Source organism: Lampris incognitus, chromosome 18 (assembly GCF_029633865.1).
Source record: "Lampris incognitus isolate fLamInc1 chromosome 18, fLamInc1.hap2, whole genome shotgun sequence".
Classification (NCBI taxonomy): Eukaryota; Metazoa; Chordata; class Actinopteri; order Lampriformes; family Lampridae; genus Lampris; species Lampris incognitus.
The window spans coordinates 29432023-29449275 of NC_079228.1; the positions used below are offsets into that span (position 1 = coordinate 29432023).

A 17253-nucleotide genomic window follows, 5' to 3' on the forward strand; every position below is an offset into this window, starting at 1 on the left:
CGGATCTAATAATACAAACCAAATTTCCTCTTGTGAACGTTTTACAAATCAGAGTGAGATGTTTTTCTCCACGTTGACTTAAACACTGACTTGCAATTAGGTAAAAGGAAATATTACATACAAACATAAAAAAAAGCAGTGATTAAACTGAAGATTTGATCTTTTGGAACCTTTTACTGAACAGTCAGATTGGTTGAGTCAGTGGATTGGTTCTACTTGGTTTACATCTACGTATATAAAAATATAAATCCTGATTTTATATATAAAGTAATGCGGCCCTGTGATGGACAGGTGGCCTGTCCCAGGTGTCTCCCAGCCCAATGACTGCTGAGATAGGCTCCAGCATCCCCGTGACCCTGAGAGCAGGATAAGCAGTTTGGAAAATGGATGGATGGATAAATGGATAAAGTAATGCGCCCGTGTTAGAAATGCAGGGGATTAAAAAGAGCAGATATTTGTTTTGAAATGTAATGGAGTAAAAGTTGAAACTCTCTGAAATTTGATATAGGCTACTTAAGTATAAATACTTGAAATGGGTACTAAGTGCAGTAATGAAGTGCCTTTCCTTAAATGAGGAAGTACTTGTAATTCATCACGTCCGTTCTTCACGTGTACTTGTGTACCTGATTAGTGAGCACATCAACACACTTGGATAACGTCCTGTCTCCGTTCTGTGAATGACCTCTCCAATGCCGTTTGCAGGTCAACGGTAGGAAGGTGAACCTTCCCATCCAGCCGAGGAACGACATCTCCCTGACGGTTTCTGAGAAAACCGTAGTCGTAGAGAAGGAGTCGGGCTTCCGTCTGTCCTACAGTTACTCTCAGCAGGTCACAGTGACGGTGAGCGACAGCTTGGCGGGCGAGCCGTGCGGGGCCTGTGGGACCCTCGCCCCGAGCAAGGACTACAAGGACCTCTCTGACGAAGCCCTTCAGGAGTACGTCGCTGCATTTACCGCACAGGACTTCCCCACATGGTGAGTGGGTTCGAGGGTCATATGGGGTTCGAAAGTATTCATTTTGAAATGCTTGGTGTGTCAAACGGGTGAGGTTGACACATGCATTTGAAGTATCCAGTGGTTTACACTGTTAAAGGTAATTAAGTGGGGTGTGGGTTTTTTTTTTTTTTTGCATAAATAACAATTTGTCTGATGCTATCTGATACTTTGTTGTGTAGTGAACACCACCCGGGTGGGGCTCCAAGTCAAGCTTTACGAATAAAATACTCAAAAGAAATACCATTGGAAGTGGGGTGGGCTCATACAATATTTCGATGACTATGTGGTTATAGAATAGCAAGAGGCAGATGGCAAATTTTACGGAAATTTGACATCAGAATAGCATTATCTGGGGGGTCCAGGTAGCGTAGCAGTCTATTCCGTTGCTTACCAACACGGGGGATCGGCGGTTCAAATCTCTGTGTTACCTCCAGCTTGGTCGGCTGTCCCTACAGATGCAATTGGCCGTATCTGAGGGTGGGAAGCCGGATGTGGGTATGTGTCCTGGTCGCTGCACTCTGGTCGGTCGAGGCGCCTGTTCGGGGGGGGGGGGGAATAGCGTGAGCCTCCCATGCGCTACGTCCACCTGGCAAAACTCCTCACTGTCAGGTGAAAAGAAGCAGGCGGCTGGCGACTCCACATGTATTGGAGGAAGCATGTGGTAGTCTGCAGCAGAAGGGGTGGAGCAGCGACCGGGATGGCTCGGAAGAGCGGGGTAATTGGCCGGGTACAACTGGGGAGAAAAAAGGGGGAATCCCCCCCCCCCCAAAAAGAGAATAGCATTATCTGGGTTTGGCATGGTGACTTGGTGGTCAGCATTGTGTCCTCACAGAGTATTTCTTGTGGTCCTGGTTCTTCTTTTCAGAATTTGTGTGCTTTTCCTTTGCTTACACAGTCGAAAGACATATATTTAAGGTTAGTTATATTGTATATGTATATGCATATGTGGCATGTCCAGTGTGTCTCCCTGCATTATGCCCAATACCTGATAGACTGTATAACTAACAGCATCCCATTCAACTGTGGTGTTTGTATTTTATGGAAAGAAGCTCAGAGAAGATTTTAAGTGACCAATATGTGTGTTGGTTAATTTTTTGTCTTTCTTTTTCTTTTTTCTTTTTTTTTTTAGTGGCCTTTGAACTCATCGGGTCATCACCTCAGTATCCAGAGACCAGCAAAACCAAAGTAACCAACTTTTATAGATCTAAACATCAATAACGCCTGAGCTCTTTGCGCCAAATATCATCTTGGCATGTAATTTATGTTCCCCTGACATTCAATGAAATGGCTTTTGCGAAATATTTCACCAATAAAGTGAAAGTGTTCAAGATCATAATGATCCTTGCCTCCTTCATTGCAACCAAGTTTTACACAGTGTGGCCTTCAGTCACAACACTTAAAGGCTGGCTGATGATAAGACATATTAAAAGGACAGAAGATTGAAACTCACACAAAGTAAATGGGAAAACTCACTTCATAAATGGAGGTACCGTTCTGGAAAATTGCCTGTTTTATGTTGTTTTAATGGACTGTCAAGTACTTTGAGATTGTCCCTGATGATACTGGCCCACCAACACCACTTCCAGCAGCAACTTAGTTTTCGCGGGAGGTCTTCTATCCAAGTACTAGCCAAGCCCACACCTGCTTAGCTTCTGTCATGCAGCAGAACCAGGGTACATGTTGGTATGGCAGCTGGCAAAAAAACCAAACCAACTTTAATGTATCTCAGTTGGAATAAATACTACATCGTCTTACATATCTCTATCACCTAGAAAGTGTAACCCTCAAATCTGAGAATAAATACATACACATAGATCTTATCTCAAACCAACAGGGTTATACCAAATGAAATGTGGTGCTGATGCTTTTTGTTCATTTTGATCAGACAGTACCGTTGGTAAACATATTCAAATGATATGAAGTTGTCCAAACATGAACAAATTATGGAGGCATATTTCAGGTGTGATGTCCAGTTCCATTAAGACAGGCATCCATCATTCACAGTGTGATATACCTTAATAGTCCCAGAATATTCCCAGGCGGATCTAGGGCTGACAGCTGCCACCCTACAAAAAGTTCTTACCACCTCCGGGTACCAATCTAATTGGGCAATCTAAAAAAAAAAACCCTAAACTCAGATTGCCATGTTTGAGTGAACTCAGTTGACGTAGCAGCACACGCTGAAGCAGTGGGGTGCGCGGAAAACTCAAAACTGCGGACAAAACAAGAGGGATGAGACTGGCTGGTGAGCTTCCAGCTTTCAAAAGGGACATTTGTGAATGTTTTTTAGGCTGAAAGTAAGTGTCTGTTTTACGGTGGTGAGGGCTACGCTGCAGACTGGTTTGGCCCTAGTTATATCTGCCTGGCTGGCGGCTCCTGGGGAGGAGAACTGCAGTCTTTCCACAACACTACCAACAAGGAAGTAATAAGAGGGTCAAAGGCAAATCTCATTCCCTTAAAAACAAAAACAAAACCAACACCAGTTGAAAAAAGCCTTACCACAGGCCACATAAAAACATTAAAAAAAATGTTGTGAAAGCTCATTCTCTCCTGGGTCATGAACCCCTGCAACGTAGTCAAATGTTTATATATATACATATACATATACACATACACACACACACACACACACACACACACACACACACACATATATATACACTCACTGGCCACTTTATTAGGTACACCTTGCTAGTACCGGGTTGGACCCCCTTTTGCCTTCAGAACTGCCTTAATCCTTCGTGGCATGGATTCAACAAGGTACTGGAAACATTCCTCAGAGAGTTTGGTCCATATTGACATGATAGCATCACGCAGTTGCCGCAGATTTGTCGGCTGCACATCCATGATGCGAATCTCCCGGTCCACCACATCCCAAAGGTGCTCTATTGGATTGAGATCTGGTGACTGTGGAGGCCATTTGAGTACAGTGAACTCATTGTCATGTTCAAGAAACCAGTCTGAGATGATTCGAGCTTTATGACATGGCGCGTTATCCTGCTGGATGTAGCCATCAGAAGATGGGAACACTGTGGTCATAAAGGGATGGACATGGTCAGCAACAATACTCAGGTAGGCTGTGGCGTTGACACGATGCTCAATTGGTACTAAGGGGCCCAAAGTGTGCCAAGAAAATATCCCCCACACCATTACACCACCACCACCAGCCTGAACCGTTGATACAAGGCAGGATGGATCCACGCTTTCATGTTGTTGACGCCAAATTCTGACCATCCGAATGTCGCAGCAGAAATCGAGACTCATCAGACCAGGCTACGTTTTTCCAATCTTCTATTGTCCAATTTTGGTGAGTCTGTGCGAATTGTAGCCTTAGTTTCCCGTTCTTAGCTGACAAGAGTGGCACCCGGTGTGGTCTTCTGCTGCTGTAGCCCATCTGCCTCAAGGTTCGACGTGTTGTGCGTTCAGAGATGCTCTTCTGCATACCTCGGTTGTAATGAGTGGTTATCTGAGTTACTGTTGCCTTTCTGTCAGCTCGAACCAGTCTGGCCATTCTCCTCTGACCTCTGGCATCAACAAGGCATTTTCGCCCACAGAACTGCCGCTCACTGGATATTTTCTCTTTTTCGGACCATTCTCTGTAAACCCCAGAGATGGTTGTGCGTGAAAATCCCAGTAGATCAGCAGTTTCTGAAATACTCAGACCAGCCCGTCTGGCACCAACAACCATGCCACGTTCAAAGTCACTTAAATCACCTTTCTTCCCCATTCTGATGCTCGGTTTGAACTGCAGCAGATCGTCTTGACCATGTCTACATGCCTAAATGCATTGAGTTGCTGCCATGTGATTGGCTGATTAGAAATTTGCGTTAACAAGCAGTTGGACAGGTGTGCCTAATAAAGTGGCCGGTGAGTGTATATTGTAGTGAATTTGGGGGGCAGTCTGGGAGACCGTCACCACAGCCAGCATGTGAACCCTTGTCTCCCACCCCGCAAGCGACAACATTAACCAGTCGACTCAAGGGTCCGACCCGTTAGTCAAGGACCAACGTGTCTACTTATCCATGCACGTTACACTATATATAAAAGACGCGGGGCAGGGTAGTATTCATTGGCTGTGTATTTTTTCTTTGTTGTTTAACCACACTGGCAGCTGATGAGTGCATAACGGACGAAACAAGCGTGTACTGCAATGTATTAAAGTTTTTTTTCCTACATCTATCTTAATATTCCGCTCCTCATTTGTTGAGCACTTTTATCAACACCATTGATGGTTTCCGGCAGAAAAGAAAAAACACTCCTTCTCCTGCTGAGCACTTTTGAAGCCACCATGGATCCAGCACATTTTGGATCTTCAACAAAGAACATACCAGCGCCCACGCAGAAGGACTTCATGAAATGCCTCGTCGCAAAGATGGAAAAATTCATAAGAACGGCAAGATGGAGAGCATTCTTCTTTCTTAATCCGGCTAACTCACCTGAATAAAAGCTAACATACGGATTCAAATCATCTAAATCACCGCCGCCTATCCCGGAGCTGAAACCCTTTGAGGAGGGTATGCTCAGAAAAAGCTTTCCAGAAGAAACTCCATAAAGATGCAAGATTGATAAAAGATGATAAGCTCTTCATTGCAGCAGACAAAACTTCTAATTTTTATGAACAAGGGCCCGGTCAATATGACAGCCTTCTACATAGCAATGTCAGAAGGCCGCGAAGTCCACCGAAAGAGACATCACCTTAAAGGACAAAAAAATTGCATTGGATCTGAAACTGGACGACCGCATTGATGTCACCGCCTGGAAGCAAGCCTTTATCACCCTGAAAGACCACAAACCAAATTTTAAAAACAAACCAACATGTAGGCTTATCAACCCCACCAAATAGGTAAGCTAAGCAAAAAAACATCATCCATCCAGCCATCCATTATCCAAACCGCTTATCCTGCTCTCAGGGTCATGGGGATGCTGGAGCCTATCTCAGCAGTCATTGGGCGGCAGGCTGGGAGACACCCTGGACAGGCTGCCAGGCCATCACACAGGGCCGACATACACACACACTCACACTCACACACACACACACACACACACACACACACACACACACACACACACACACACACACACACACACACACACACACACACACACACACACACACACACACACACACACAAACACATTCATACCTAGGGACAATTTAGTATGGCTGATTCACCTGACCTGCATGTCTTTGGACTGTGGGAGGAAACCGGAGCACCCGGAGGAAACCCACACAGACATGGGGAGAATATGCAAACTCCACACAGAGGACGACCCGGGATGACCCCCAAGGTTGGACTACCCCGGGGCTCAAACCCAGAACCTTCTTGCTGTGAGGCAACAGCGCTAGGAAGATTCTGAATGGGGTTCCCTTAAATCAGTGGAAGAACCCCTCCCAAGTATTAGAATGGTTTAGGGGTATAGATGACAAGAGCAGGCATACATTTATATGTTTTAATATTTGTGAGTTTTACCCCTCCATAAGTAAAGAGCTACTAGACAAAGCTATTGATTTTGCCTCAGCATTTACCACGATATCAGATCAAGACAGAGACATAATAGCCCACGCCAAAGAGTCAATTTTATATCACAAGGGAAACCCATGGCAAAAGAAAGGTAGCAGTAAATTCAACGTCACCATGGGCAGCTTCGATGGGGCAGAGACTTGTGAGCTAGTGGGCTTGTACTTGTTGTCTGAACTACAGGTCCTAGACATCAACGTCGGGCTATATAGGGACGATGGGCTGGCAGTCTGCAACGATCCGGCAAGAGAAGTCGACAGAATAAAAAAGAAAACGTGTAGTGTATTTGCAAGCAATGGGCTCAAAAGTTCAATTGAGGCTAACAAAAACCAAATTGACTTCCTCGACATCTCATTAGACCTTAGTAATGGTACATACATACAGGCCATACATGAAGCCCAATAATTCACTGCAATACATCCACAAAAAAAGCCATCATCCGCCCTCTATCTTGAAAAATATCCCAGTGAGCATAAATAAGAGACTCTCATGCTTATCATCTAGTGAAGCCATCTTTTGATGAAGCCCCCCCATACCAAGAAACCTTACAAAAAAGTGGATATAATTTCAGGCTTAAGTACAACCCACCATCAATTACTGACAGCCAGCAAAACAAAAAAAAAACGTAGCAGAAGGTGAAACATCACCTGGTATAATCCTCCCTACAGCGACACCGTGGCCTCTAATATTGGAAAACTATTTTTCAAACTTTTGGACCCCAGACCATCAATTAAGAAAAATATTCAACAGGAACACAGTCAAAATTAGCTCCAGCTGCATGCCAAATGTTCAGCAGGTTATATCATCCCACAACACAAGCATCATGACCAAGGCACAGACACCCTCACCGCAACCAAACACCACCAACTGCAACTGCCGTGCTAAGGCATCGTGTCCTCTTGAAAGAAAATGCCAGACAGAGGGAGTCATTTACCAGGCACCAGTGACAAGAGAAGACAACTGTAGAGTGGACACTTACATTGGACTAATAGAAAGCCCTTTTAAAATTAGGTTTAACGCCCATATGAGTAGCTTCATTCAGGAATGACCATGCAAGAAATGCAACGGCCTTAAGCCGTCACATTTGGTCATTGGTGAACAAGAATATTAGTTACTCTATCTCATGGAAAATCCTCACAAAGAACAATGCATATTCAATTAACAGCAAAAGATGTAACTTATGCTTGGCAGAGAAATATTTTATTATTTGCAAGCCCCATATGTCTTGAACAGTAGAAATGAATTGGCCACCAGCTGTAGAGACAGGAAAAAACATCTGCTTTGCAATTACAAATAAGCCAGTGTCTTTATTACCCCCCCCATATTAGATGATATACATGTGATTACCATTATTAGATGTTATATTCTATATTTTGAGAGAGCCCCCCCACACACACACACACACACACACACTGGACACATTTAAAAGCAGGTTAAAAACCTTACTTTTTAAAACAGCCTACAGCTAAATTCATAGTGTGTGTGTCTGTGAATGTTCTCATTCATCCAGGTCATGGTTATCCAAAGGAGTGTGTGTGTGTGTGTGAGAGTGTGTGTGTTTTATATATTTTGCAATTTTTAGATATTCTGCTCTGTTGTTACTTTTAATTAATCAGTGTTTATGGCACTTTCATTTATTTTCCCAACTCAGTTTTAAACTTGTCTGTACTTTTATAAAATTTACCAGTACTTTTATTTATTTATTTTTTTGGGGGGGGTTAATGTTTTATTGTGTGAAGCACTTTGTGTTACATTTATTTGTATGAAAAGTGCTATACAAATAAAATCTGATTGATTTTAACTATCTGCTCTTGCAACTGTGTTCCAGCACCACTTCGTTATTTTGTTATATTTTAAATGTATGCTTTTTCAACACTTAAGTTATACAAAGTGTTATACATCAACTGCTAAGATTAGCAGCTGATGAGTGCGTGACGCACAAAACAGCCTTGTACTGCTATGTATTAAAAAAAAATTCCTGCATCTGTATTGAGATATGTGTGTGTGTGTGTGTGTGTGTGTGTGTGTGTGTGTGTGTGTGTGTGTGTGTGTGTGTGTGTGTGTGTGTGTGTGTGTGTGAAGGCTAGAATAACAGACCTCCTCCACAGGCCTTCAAAAGAAAACAACCAAAAAAATCACTGCAAGAAATCTTTATTTTCAGATTACAGACAAAGAATTACTTGAAGTATTGTTGGTTTCAAATGGGACCTTGGGTCTCGCTCTACCTATAAAATGTCCCTTAAACTACAGAATAGGATAATAGGGTTCATCTAAAAGACCAACAGTGACTTCTGTTAACTAGATTACATTTAAATGGGATTACACGGCTTAATGGCACAGACGAAGCAATGCTGGGTTCCACAGTTCAGGTCATTCCAGTGGTGTTCATCTAACAAGATAAAGAGAAAATGTTCACATTTACACACTAGATGGAAGGAGGAGGCTACTATGTGTGCGTCACAAAATTCTCAACTGCTGCTCCTCCCCTCAGAAGTAACTTGGAGTAGACGAGTGGTAGTGTGGGAAGGGAGGAAAAGAGCAAAAGTGCTCCTCTGGGAGCTAGCCAGTTATCTTCCATAGGGTAACACTGAAACTGCAATACAGCCTTCAGTGCTAGCTGTCAGTGAGTCTGGGAGTTCTGATTCACCCAGAATGACTGGGAGTCTTTTGGGTTAAAATGCTAAAATTGTTTATTACACAAAACTAAAATATTACCACATAGGTTGCATCGTAGTAACCATTAGAACCAATATTAACTGGTATCAAATATAGTGGGGGGGTTTTTCTTTCTTTCTTTTTAGCCTGACCCCTAATTGCCTCATGGAAACTTGATTTCTTGTGTGGCAGCATTAGCATTACAGCTAACTGATGCTGATTGGTTGTGATGCACATGGATATTGAAATATACAGCCAATACAAGTTAATACATTATATGGTGCTATATGATGATATTCTCAAGCTCATGAATACTAATTATAAAACATGCTGAAATGGCAGGTTGGTTCTTAATACAAATTAACAGAGATGGCTACCTCTGAATAGTGCAGCCGTTTTCAAGAATGAAGTCACTTTACAGTTATGATGATAGCAATAAAAACATTTACTAGTGTAAATGGCTGTTTTGCGGGTTACTCTCCACAGAGTCTGAGTCATTCTGCACTCCCTGTGCTCAACATGCCAGTAGTGTTTAAATGAGTTAGAGGTGCTTTCACTAATGGGACTGCTAATAGGCTACTCCATCATCAAAAACAGTCATGGACTTTTGATTAAGGTGCCCAACTATGACTTTAACTAATCCCAAACCCACAGTTAACACCAGAGTTTGATCTTGAGTTCAATGTATAAATGTTGTTTGAGGTTTTTCATTAGGGATGTAATTTTTATTTGATCTTATTAAAAAAATAATCTTATAGCAAATTAATGCTGACACCATAGAAATTTATAAGCAAAAATATGACAGCCAGGTAATTTAATTTGAAGCCTAATTATCCTGTCTTCTAAATCATGAGCAACCTAAAAAGGTTTAATAATATTGATATTTGTGGATTATCTATTGTCTTGAATATGACAATGAAAGAAAGTATCAGAAAAGGCCATCTGCGTGCATTTAAATACTGGGGATTGTAACTTAAACCAGTTAATTTATGGCACTAATTATGTATGCAACATAGCATATGTAATTACTGTACCTGCCCAATTCATTGCAATACATTTTTCATCGCCTGAGTTGTTCGGCTCGCCTTCATTCCAGTGATCGAAGGCAAACCTGGAACCATCAGCCCAGAACCATGCAGAAGTCTAGAAAACAAGCAAAAGAGGAGTCAGACAACAGGAATTATGGTTAAAAACAATAACACAACAAATATACCAATTAAAGAAATTGGTTTGCATAAAATTGATTCTTTAGTTATTTCTGCTTACAAATTAGGTAAATGTACAAGTAATAATAATAATAATAATCAATATTACATTTATATAGCACTTTTCTAGACACCCAAAGCACTTCACATTGAAGGGAGTTACTCACTTCAACCACCACCAATGTGTAGCACCCACCTGGAACACTCACCACACATCAGCTTGAGGTGCAGAGGGAGGAATCACTAAGTCAATTACACAGGGGGATGATTAGGTGGCCAGACGGAGAGAGTCTGGTCGGGAATTTTGCCAGGACACTGGGGGACACCCTACTCTTTGTGGTAAGTGCCATGGGATCTTTAATAACCACAGTGAGTCAGGACCTCAGTTTAACATCTCATCCGAAGGATGGCATCTCCTACAGCACAGTGTCCCCGTCACTGCACTGGGGCATTGGGATTTGATATTTGTTGTTGTTGTTGTTGTTGTTTACGAGGACCAGAGGGAAGACTGCCCCCTACTGGCCCACCAACACCACTTCCGGCAGCAACTCAGTTTTCCCGGGAGGTCTTCCATCCAAGTACTAGCCAAGCCCATGCTTAGCTTCCATCATTTGTCAGAGCCAGGGCACATGTTGGTATGGCTGGCGGCAAGTGATTTGGTTTGGATTTGTTTAAAGTGAAAGTACACTTTTAAAAAGCTGTATGTGCAATGAACTTGTATGTATGTCTTGTTCACACTCAAACATACGAGTCGTGGTCATAAGTTAACATTTCTGAAAGAATATCGCACAGACATTTTGCAGGCAGAAGATGTGTGATAGGATTGGGTTGAAAATAAAGTTTGGTAATGCAGACCCCGGTAGTGTGGCAGTAATAACAGTGAAGATAAGGCCATGTCCTGGGACATGGCTACCTCTCCCAAAACCAAGGCCAACTTCATGTAGTTGTCCTCATAAAAGCCTCTCCAAGTGCATTTAACGCTGGGATTTCTGTCACTCTACCTCAGTAGCGCCATTGCCTCCAATCCAGGCTACAGTTGAGCTGCCAGTGGTCCTCTTAATTAAATCCTGAAGAAATGCTTCCTCCCCAAGACTGTGCACAGAGGCAAGGTTTGCTCCCATGTTCTGACAGTGGTGCTACAAAGGAAGACAGATCTTTGGTAAATTCAGAATAGGTACGGCACGTCTCTGAACAAAATAGCATTTTAAAGTCAGACGAGCCAGCACACACAAGGAGAAATACCACTCACTACCTAACTCTAACAATGACATCCCAAATATGCATAATAAAAGTAATGCATGAGGATTTCATTACCCAGAACTCACACCCAGAGTCACGTGTTGCTGTCTTACCAATTGTTTTATACAACCCAATAATTAAATGTGTTTTTCATTTTGGTTTTCAGAAGGTGAATGTGTCACTCCTAATGGATACCTCTATTATCTCATCAAAAATATTTACTGCACACTGAATGTATGATCCTGTTTAAAATCTAATAAATTGATATTTCTGAATTGTCTCAAGTTAATGAGGAGTACTACAAGAGGTGATATGAGATGCTAAGTTACCATGAACATTAATATCTTGACTGAATTCAATGCCACTTATAAACAACCACAGGAAAGCATAGCAGAGGAAAACGACCTTTGGCTTATCGTGCTTTTCTGCAATGACTTGGCTGATAAAGATGTTTTGTTTTTTTTGTTTTTTTATGAATGATCAAACATAACTAAACCCTCACACTCAAGAGATTGGACTGTGGCAATTCGATATTTTGATCATTACTTGTAATGTGCTAAAGGTTATTTACAATTGAAATGTCCTTTTTATTGTAGAAATTCATGTGAAAATCAACATTATTTCTTCTCTTCCCCCTTTTTCTCCCCAATTGTACCTGTCCAATTGCCCCACTTTTCCGAGTTGTCCCGGTCACTTCTCCATCCCCTCTGTCGATCCGGAGAGGGCTGCGGACTACCACATGCCTCCTCCAATACACGTGGAGTTGGCAGCCGCTTCTTTTCACCTGACAGACAGGAGTTTCACCAGGGGGACGTGGCGCGTGGGAGGATCACGCTATTCCCCCCAGTTCCCCCTCCCCCTGAACAGGCACGCCGACCGACCAGAGGAGGCGCTAGTGCAGTGACCAGGACACATACCCACATCCGGCTTCCCACCCACAGACATGGCCAATTGTGGCTGTAGCGATGCCTGACCAAGCCGGGGGTAACACGGGGATTCAAACCGGCAATCCCCGTGTTGGTAGGCAACGGCATAGACTGCAACGCCACCCGGACAAACCCTAGAAAATCAGCAATATTTCTTATAGTATCTTTTATTCACTTGGGAAATTTTAACTTCAATGCCCAAGGGTTCCCCAAAACACACAGCAAAAGGCCAGAAAGGAGAGCAGCTGTTCTTAATGTTTCACACCCACAGCACCGAGAGACGGTGTCAACCTTTTAAGGGGGTGAATACTCATTTTAAAACAAAACTATTTGAGTGTTACTGAGGAACATGTGGGTTTTACCTCTGCCTGAACCCAGGTCACTGGTGTGTTGACGAAGTGGAACAAGCGGTTGCCATATCGATGCCAATCTAAAGGACTGGGGCAATGCTTGAAACGCGGACTCACTACCTCTGTGGGTGAAGAATATAATGTGAAATTAGGATTGGTAAAAGTGGACATCATCTGGAATAAGGATTAGTAAAAGTGCAGAAATCTTAGACTGGAATCGGTGAAGGTGGTGTAATCGCCAGGCAGACAAGGATTGTCTGAACATGTGAAGTAGGATTACTAGGCTGCATGTGTGGCTGGTGACACAGCCATGCCCATGTCCGGTCTATTCGCTTTTGAGAAACACACTTACCAGCTGCCTGCACTTCTTGGGAGTTGCTTTGGATATGGAATGTGAACCTACTCAGTTCAGTACCGGCATGGTCAAAACATATATTACTTGGTAGAATTTGGTATTTCAATCCCTTTAAGACAGCAAATTAATCAGAAAGTAAGATGTATTTCTCAAGGTACTATAGGATGTCTTTATGCATGCTCAATAATCCAGGTATAAAAACACAAAGTTGAATCATTTCATCTGGACACAACGTTTATTGAGAGAGAAACATTTCAAGATGTACTATACTAATGTACTATAGGATGTTTCAACAATAAACTGCCAAACTCGCATTCGTTATCTACGATCTCCTCAGTTTTGACCTCAGGGTCATCTGATCTTCAGAGATATCTGATAATTAGTTTGACTTGACCAAATAATTTATTCACCCACAATCATGTTCAGTTTCAAGTCCAGCCTCTCCTCTTCCACATCATTTCCTACCATGCAGAAGAGTTATAGCAATCACAAATGTTATGCATCTCACACACACACACACACACACACACACACACACACACACACACACACACACACACACACACACACACACACACACACACGCAAATACCAGTGGAGCATAAATGCCGTTACCTACTGGAGCAACTTTCACTGGTGTCTCTTGCTGTTGTGCGACAAATGGCACAACAGCAAGAGACAAAATTCAAAATCAAGGATAAAGTCGCTACTGCAATTGCTTGGAAGTACAGGGAAAAAACAATGAATACACTGAAATGTTTTACCTGTCCATGATTTTACATCTTTACTAAACTTGTGGCTTAAAGGTAATGGAAAACAACAAATATGCGATGGACCATAGGTAGAAATAGTAAAAACATCCTGAGACATGGTACAAGGAATCAGCACCTCGGAGAGTTGGGGGTAGCATGATAAATATGAAAGTAGATTAAAGAAATCATTGCATCCACATGCATTCCTAAAAATACATCAATAAGCACAATGAGAAGGTGACCCGGCAGCCCAGTGTAGTTACCTGCGCTGCCACTTAAAGCAAGCATGGCACAGAGAAGAACAGAGATGGTCAGCATCATTGAGATGGCTCCTTAGACTCTGGTGAATATGAATAAAATAAGACAACATATTTACAAATTGGGAAATTCTCTGCAACTTCCCACCAACCTCTTTTCTCCATCATTATTTTTTTGAGAAATATGCACAGATTGTTCCCTGAACACAAAGAGACCCTATGATTGCAAAGGGACTTTCTGATATTAGATTTTAGTCAAATGAATGAGGTGACTCACTTTCTTAAGGCGTAGTACACTGTTAAAACAAATCACGCTGCTTTTCAACGGAGTGTGTGGGTCACTTAAGTCAAAAGTTCAAACAAGTACATTTCTTTGATGCCCAGTATTTTTAAAGGACATGTATGACACGCTTAGATATTTTCTCTTTCAATATCAGACACATAAAAGCCAACTCGTTGCCCTTTTTAACGACGGTACTGTGATCAGTGACCATGGGGACTGCTCAGTGAGCAGAAGGTCAAAGGTTGATTCCTTATATAATTATATTCCAATAACCAAAACATCCGTCCCAGTAGGAATGCTCTTGAGCCAAACACTGAACCCCTACTACCTGCTCCAGGGGTCCCATTTGTATTTATTCCCTGATTTTTTACCCTTAATATGGCACGTTTGAATGTGTGTGTCTCTGAGGAAATTGTCCCCCAAGAACAAAACACAGAGTTTCTGGAAAGTCACATTTAGCCATTGTGTCTTTGTTTCTAATGAACAATCAGAGGATGAAACAAAAGCAAGATTAAAGGCGGGGGGGGGGGGCTTGTAGCTGCTACACTGACACGTGAAATTCTTTGTTGTTTCAATGAAATATCTTGAATAAGTGAACAGAAGCTCTAGCCTGGTCTAGTCTTTACTAAGGAGCAGTTGGAGCACTAGCAAGACTAGTTCGCAGACAGGATCTGTTTTAATGAAACACATGAAAGTAGAGCGAAACAGAGAAATTCAGACTGGCCTTACCGCTGGGCTTCTGAGTGGATGCCTTCCTGTGAGTGTCGGTTTGTTCTAGTCAAGCACAGAGAGAACAGCACTAATATAAGGCCCGAACAAGGAACTGGTCTGTTTTTGCAAACCAAAATAAAAAATCTTTAATTTAACTAATGATTTAATGTGTCAACACCAGAGATAACATGTAGTGAACACAAAGATCATGACCATGAAGTAATACATAAACCTTGTTTGCCCACGTTAGCGTTATCAAACATACTTTTGTTGGATGAGAACAGGGGGAACAACACATAGAATTGTGGGACTTCCTTTCCTTTATTCATTTGCACTACATCTATTCACTGTCATGAGTTACGAGGTCAAACTCCACCAGTGCAAATTAAATCAGACTGATCGTCCTTGGGGTGACTGTCATGGACTGTGCAGAATCCTCAAACTCCCAGGCCTCTGGTAGATGACCCGAGCTGGAGGGAGACACACACCACCACTATCCCCACGTGGGGGGTGAGAGGGAGATATTTTTTATATACATAGTCAAATTATAATTTTTATAGTAGGGACGACAGTGGCTCAGGAGGTAGAGCAGGTCGTCTGGTAGTAACTGGAGGGTTGCTGGGTTGATCCTCTACGCCTCCTTTCAAAAACATCGACGTGTCATTGAGCAAGACATCTAACAACTAACTGCTCCTGATGAGCTGGTTGGTACCTTGCATGGTGACACCTCCATCGATGTGTGTGTGTGTGTGTGTGTGTGTGTGTGTGTGTGTGTGTGTGTGTGCGTGCGTGCGTGCGTGCGTGCGTGCGTGCGTGCGTGTGTGTGCGTGGGTGAATGTAAGGCACTCACTGATTATAAAGCGCTTTGAGTGGCTGTTGTAGCAAGAAAAGTGCTATATAAATGCCGTCCATTTATGGTAGACGATAAACATGCATTTTTTTGTGACGTGACATTTACTGTTGTGTAAAATACAAACTGATTAAATGAAGGAGTTAGATGTTGATTTCATTTTCTCGTGGCTATGTAGATATGTGAATTACTGTGGAAAAACGTTCTACTCCAACATTTTCACAAGCTTCACAAATGCAAAGTAACAATTAGCATTTGTCAAAAAATAAGGGCAAGCAAGTGAATTAAAATGTATATGCATGCCCCCAAAACTGTCCATTCTGTACTTAAAGGATATATGCAAGATATCAAAAATATTGAAATTTGTTTTATTTGCTGATCACGCGAATATATTTTTGTTCTGGTGAGAATTTACAGCAGCTTTTGGAGGTGACCGCAATAGAAATGGTAAAATTAAAACGGTGGTTTGACAAAAACAATTTATCCTTTTTGTTTGAAATGAATAGTAACTGAATTAACTTAAAAGTAGGTGAGAAGGGGTAGGAAAAAATAAGTGTATACTTCCTCCTACTCCTTTTCCAACATGTAACAAATAATCTGATGCATACGGAGATTTGTTCGCTGAGTTTGATGTGTGGATTTGTTGATCACTTCAGATTATTGGCAATGGCTTATCTGTATGTTGTAAACTACTTATTTACATATTCAAAATAAATCATCATTGGGGCGGCACAGTGGTGCAGTGGTTAGGACTGTCACCTCACAGCGAGAAGGTCCCGGGTTCAAACCCCAGGGTTGTCCAACCTTGGGGGTCATCCCAGGTTGTCCTTTGTGTGGAGTTTGCATGTTCCCCCCGTGTCTGTGGTGGGTTTTCTCCAGGTGCTCTGGTTTCCTCCATCATCAAAAAAAAAAAAAAAAAAAAACCGAAAAAAAAACGGAAAAAAAAGACAATCATGTTAAGGTTAATACTCATGTCTGTGCCCTTGACCGAGGCATGGCAAGACAAACTGGCGTTCATCCCTGGGCACTGCGCAATGGCCGCCCACTGCTCCTAGCTACACAGCTAGGATGAGTTAAATGAAGAGCATAATTTCCCCATGGGGATTAATAAAGTCGCCCTATATCAAAATAAAAAATCAAAATCCTTCATTCATTC

The 17253-nt window shown here is 42.2% G+C and overlaps 1 protein-coding gene across 1 annotated transcript; it reads right to left on the reverse strand.

The window, feature by feature from the left end:
• Positions 1–8649: 8649 nt before the first annotated feature.
• Positions 8650–15345, reverse strand: LOC130128840 (ladderlectin-like). Its single transcript, XM_056298596.1, has 6 exons — positions 15266–15345; positions 14260–14336; positions 12902–13011; positions 11376–11510; positions 10204–10312; positions 8650–8903 (listed from the first exon to the last, which is right to left on the reverse strand). Exons 2-6 carry the CDS (start codon positions 14315–14317, stop codon positions 8824–8826), a joined length of 492 nt encoding a protein of 163 aa, XP_056154571.1. The 5' UTR covers positions 14318–14336; positions 15266–15345; the 3' UTR covers positions 8650–8823.
• Positions 15346–17253: the final 1908 nt, after the last annotated feature.

What these genes read in the sequence shown, in the direction of transcription:
- LOC130128840 (XM_056298596.1), bottom strand. Translation starts at nt 14,317, where the DNA reads ATGATGCTGACCATCTCTGTTCTTCTCTGTGCCATGCTTGCTTTAAGT. An exon ending in TGCTTTAAGTGGCAGCGCAG is followed by an intron (nt 13,012 to 14,259) that starts GTAACTACACTG and finishes CTTCACCCACAG; the next exon opens with AGGTAGTGAGTCCGCGTTTC. An exon ending in TATTGCAATGAATTGGGCAG is followed by an intron (nt 8,904 to 10,203) that starts GTACAGTAATTA and finishes TTATCTTGTTAG; the next exon opens with ATGAACACCACTGGAATGAC.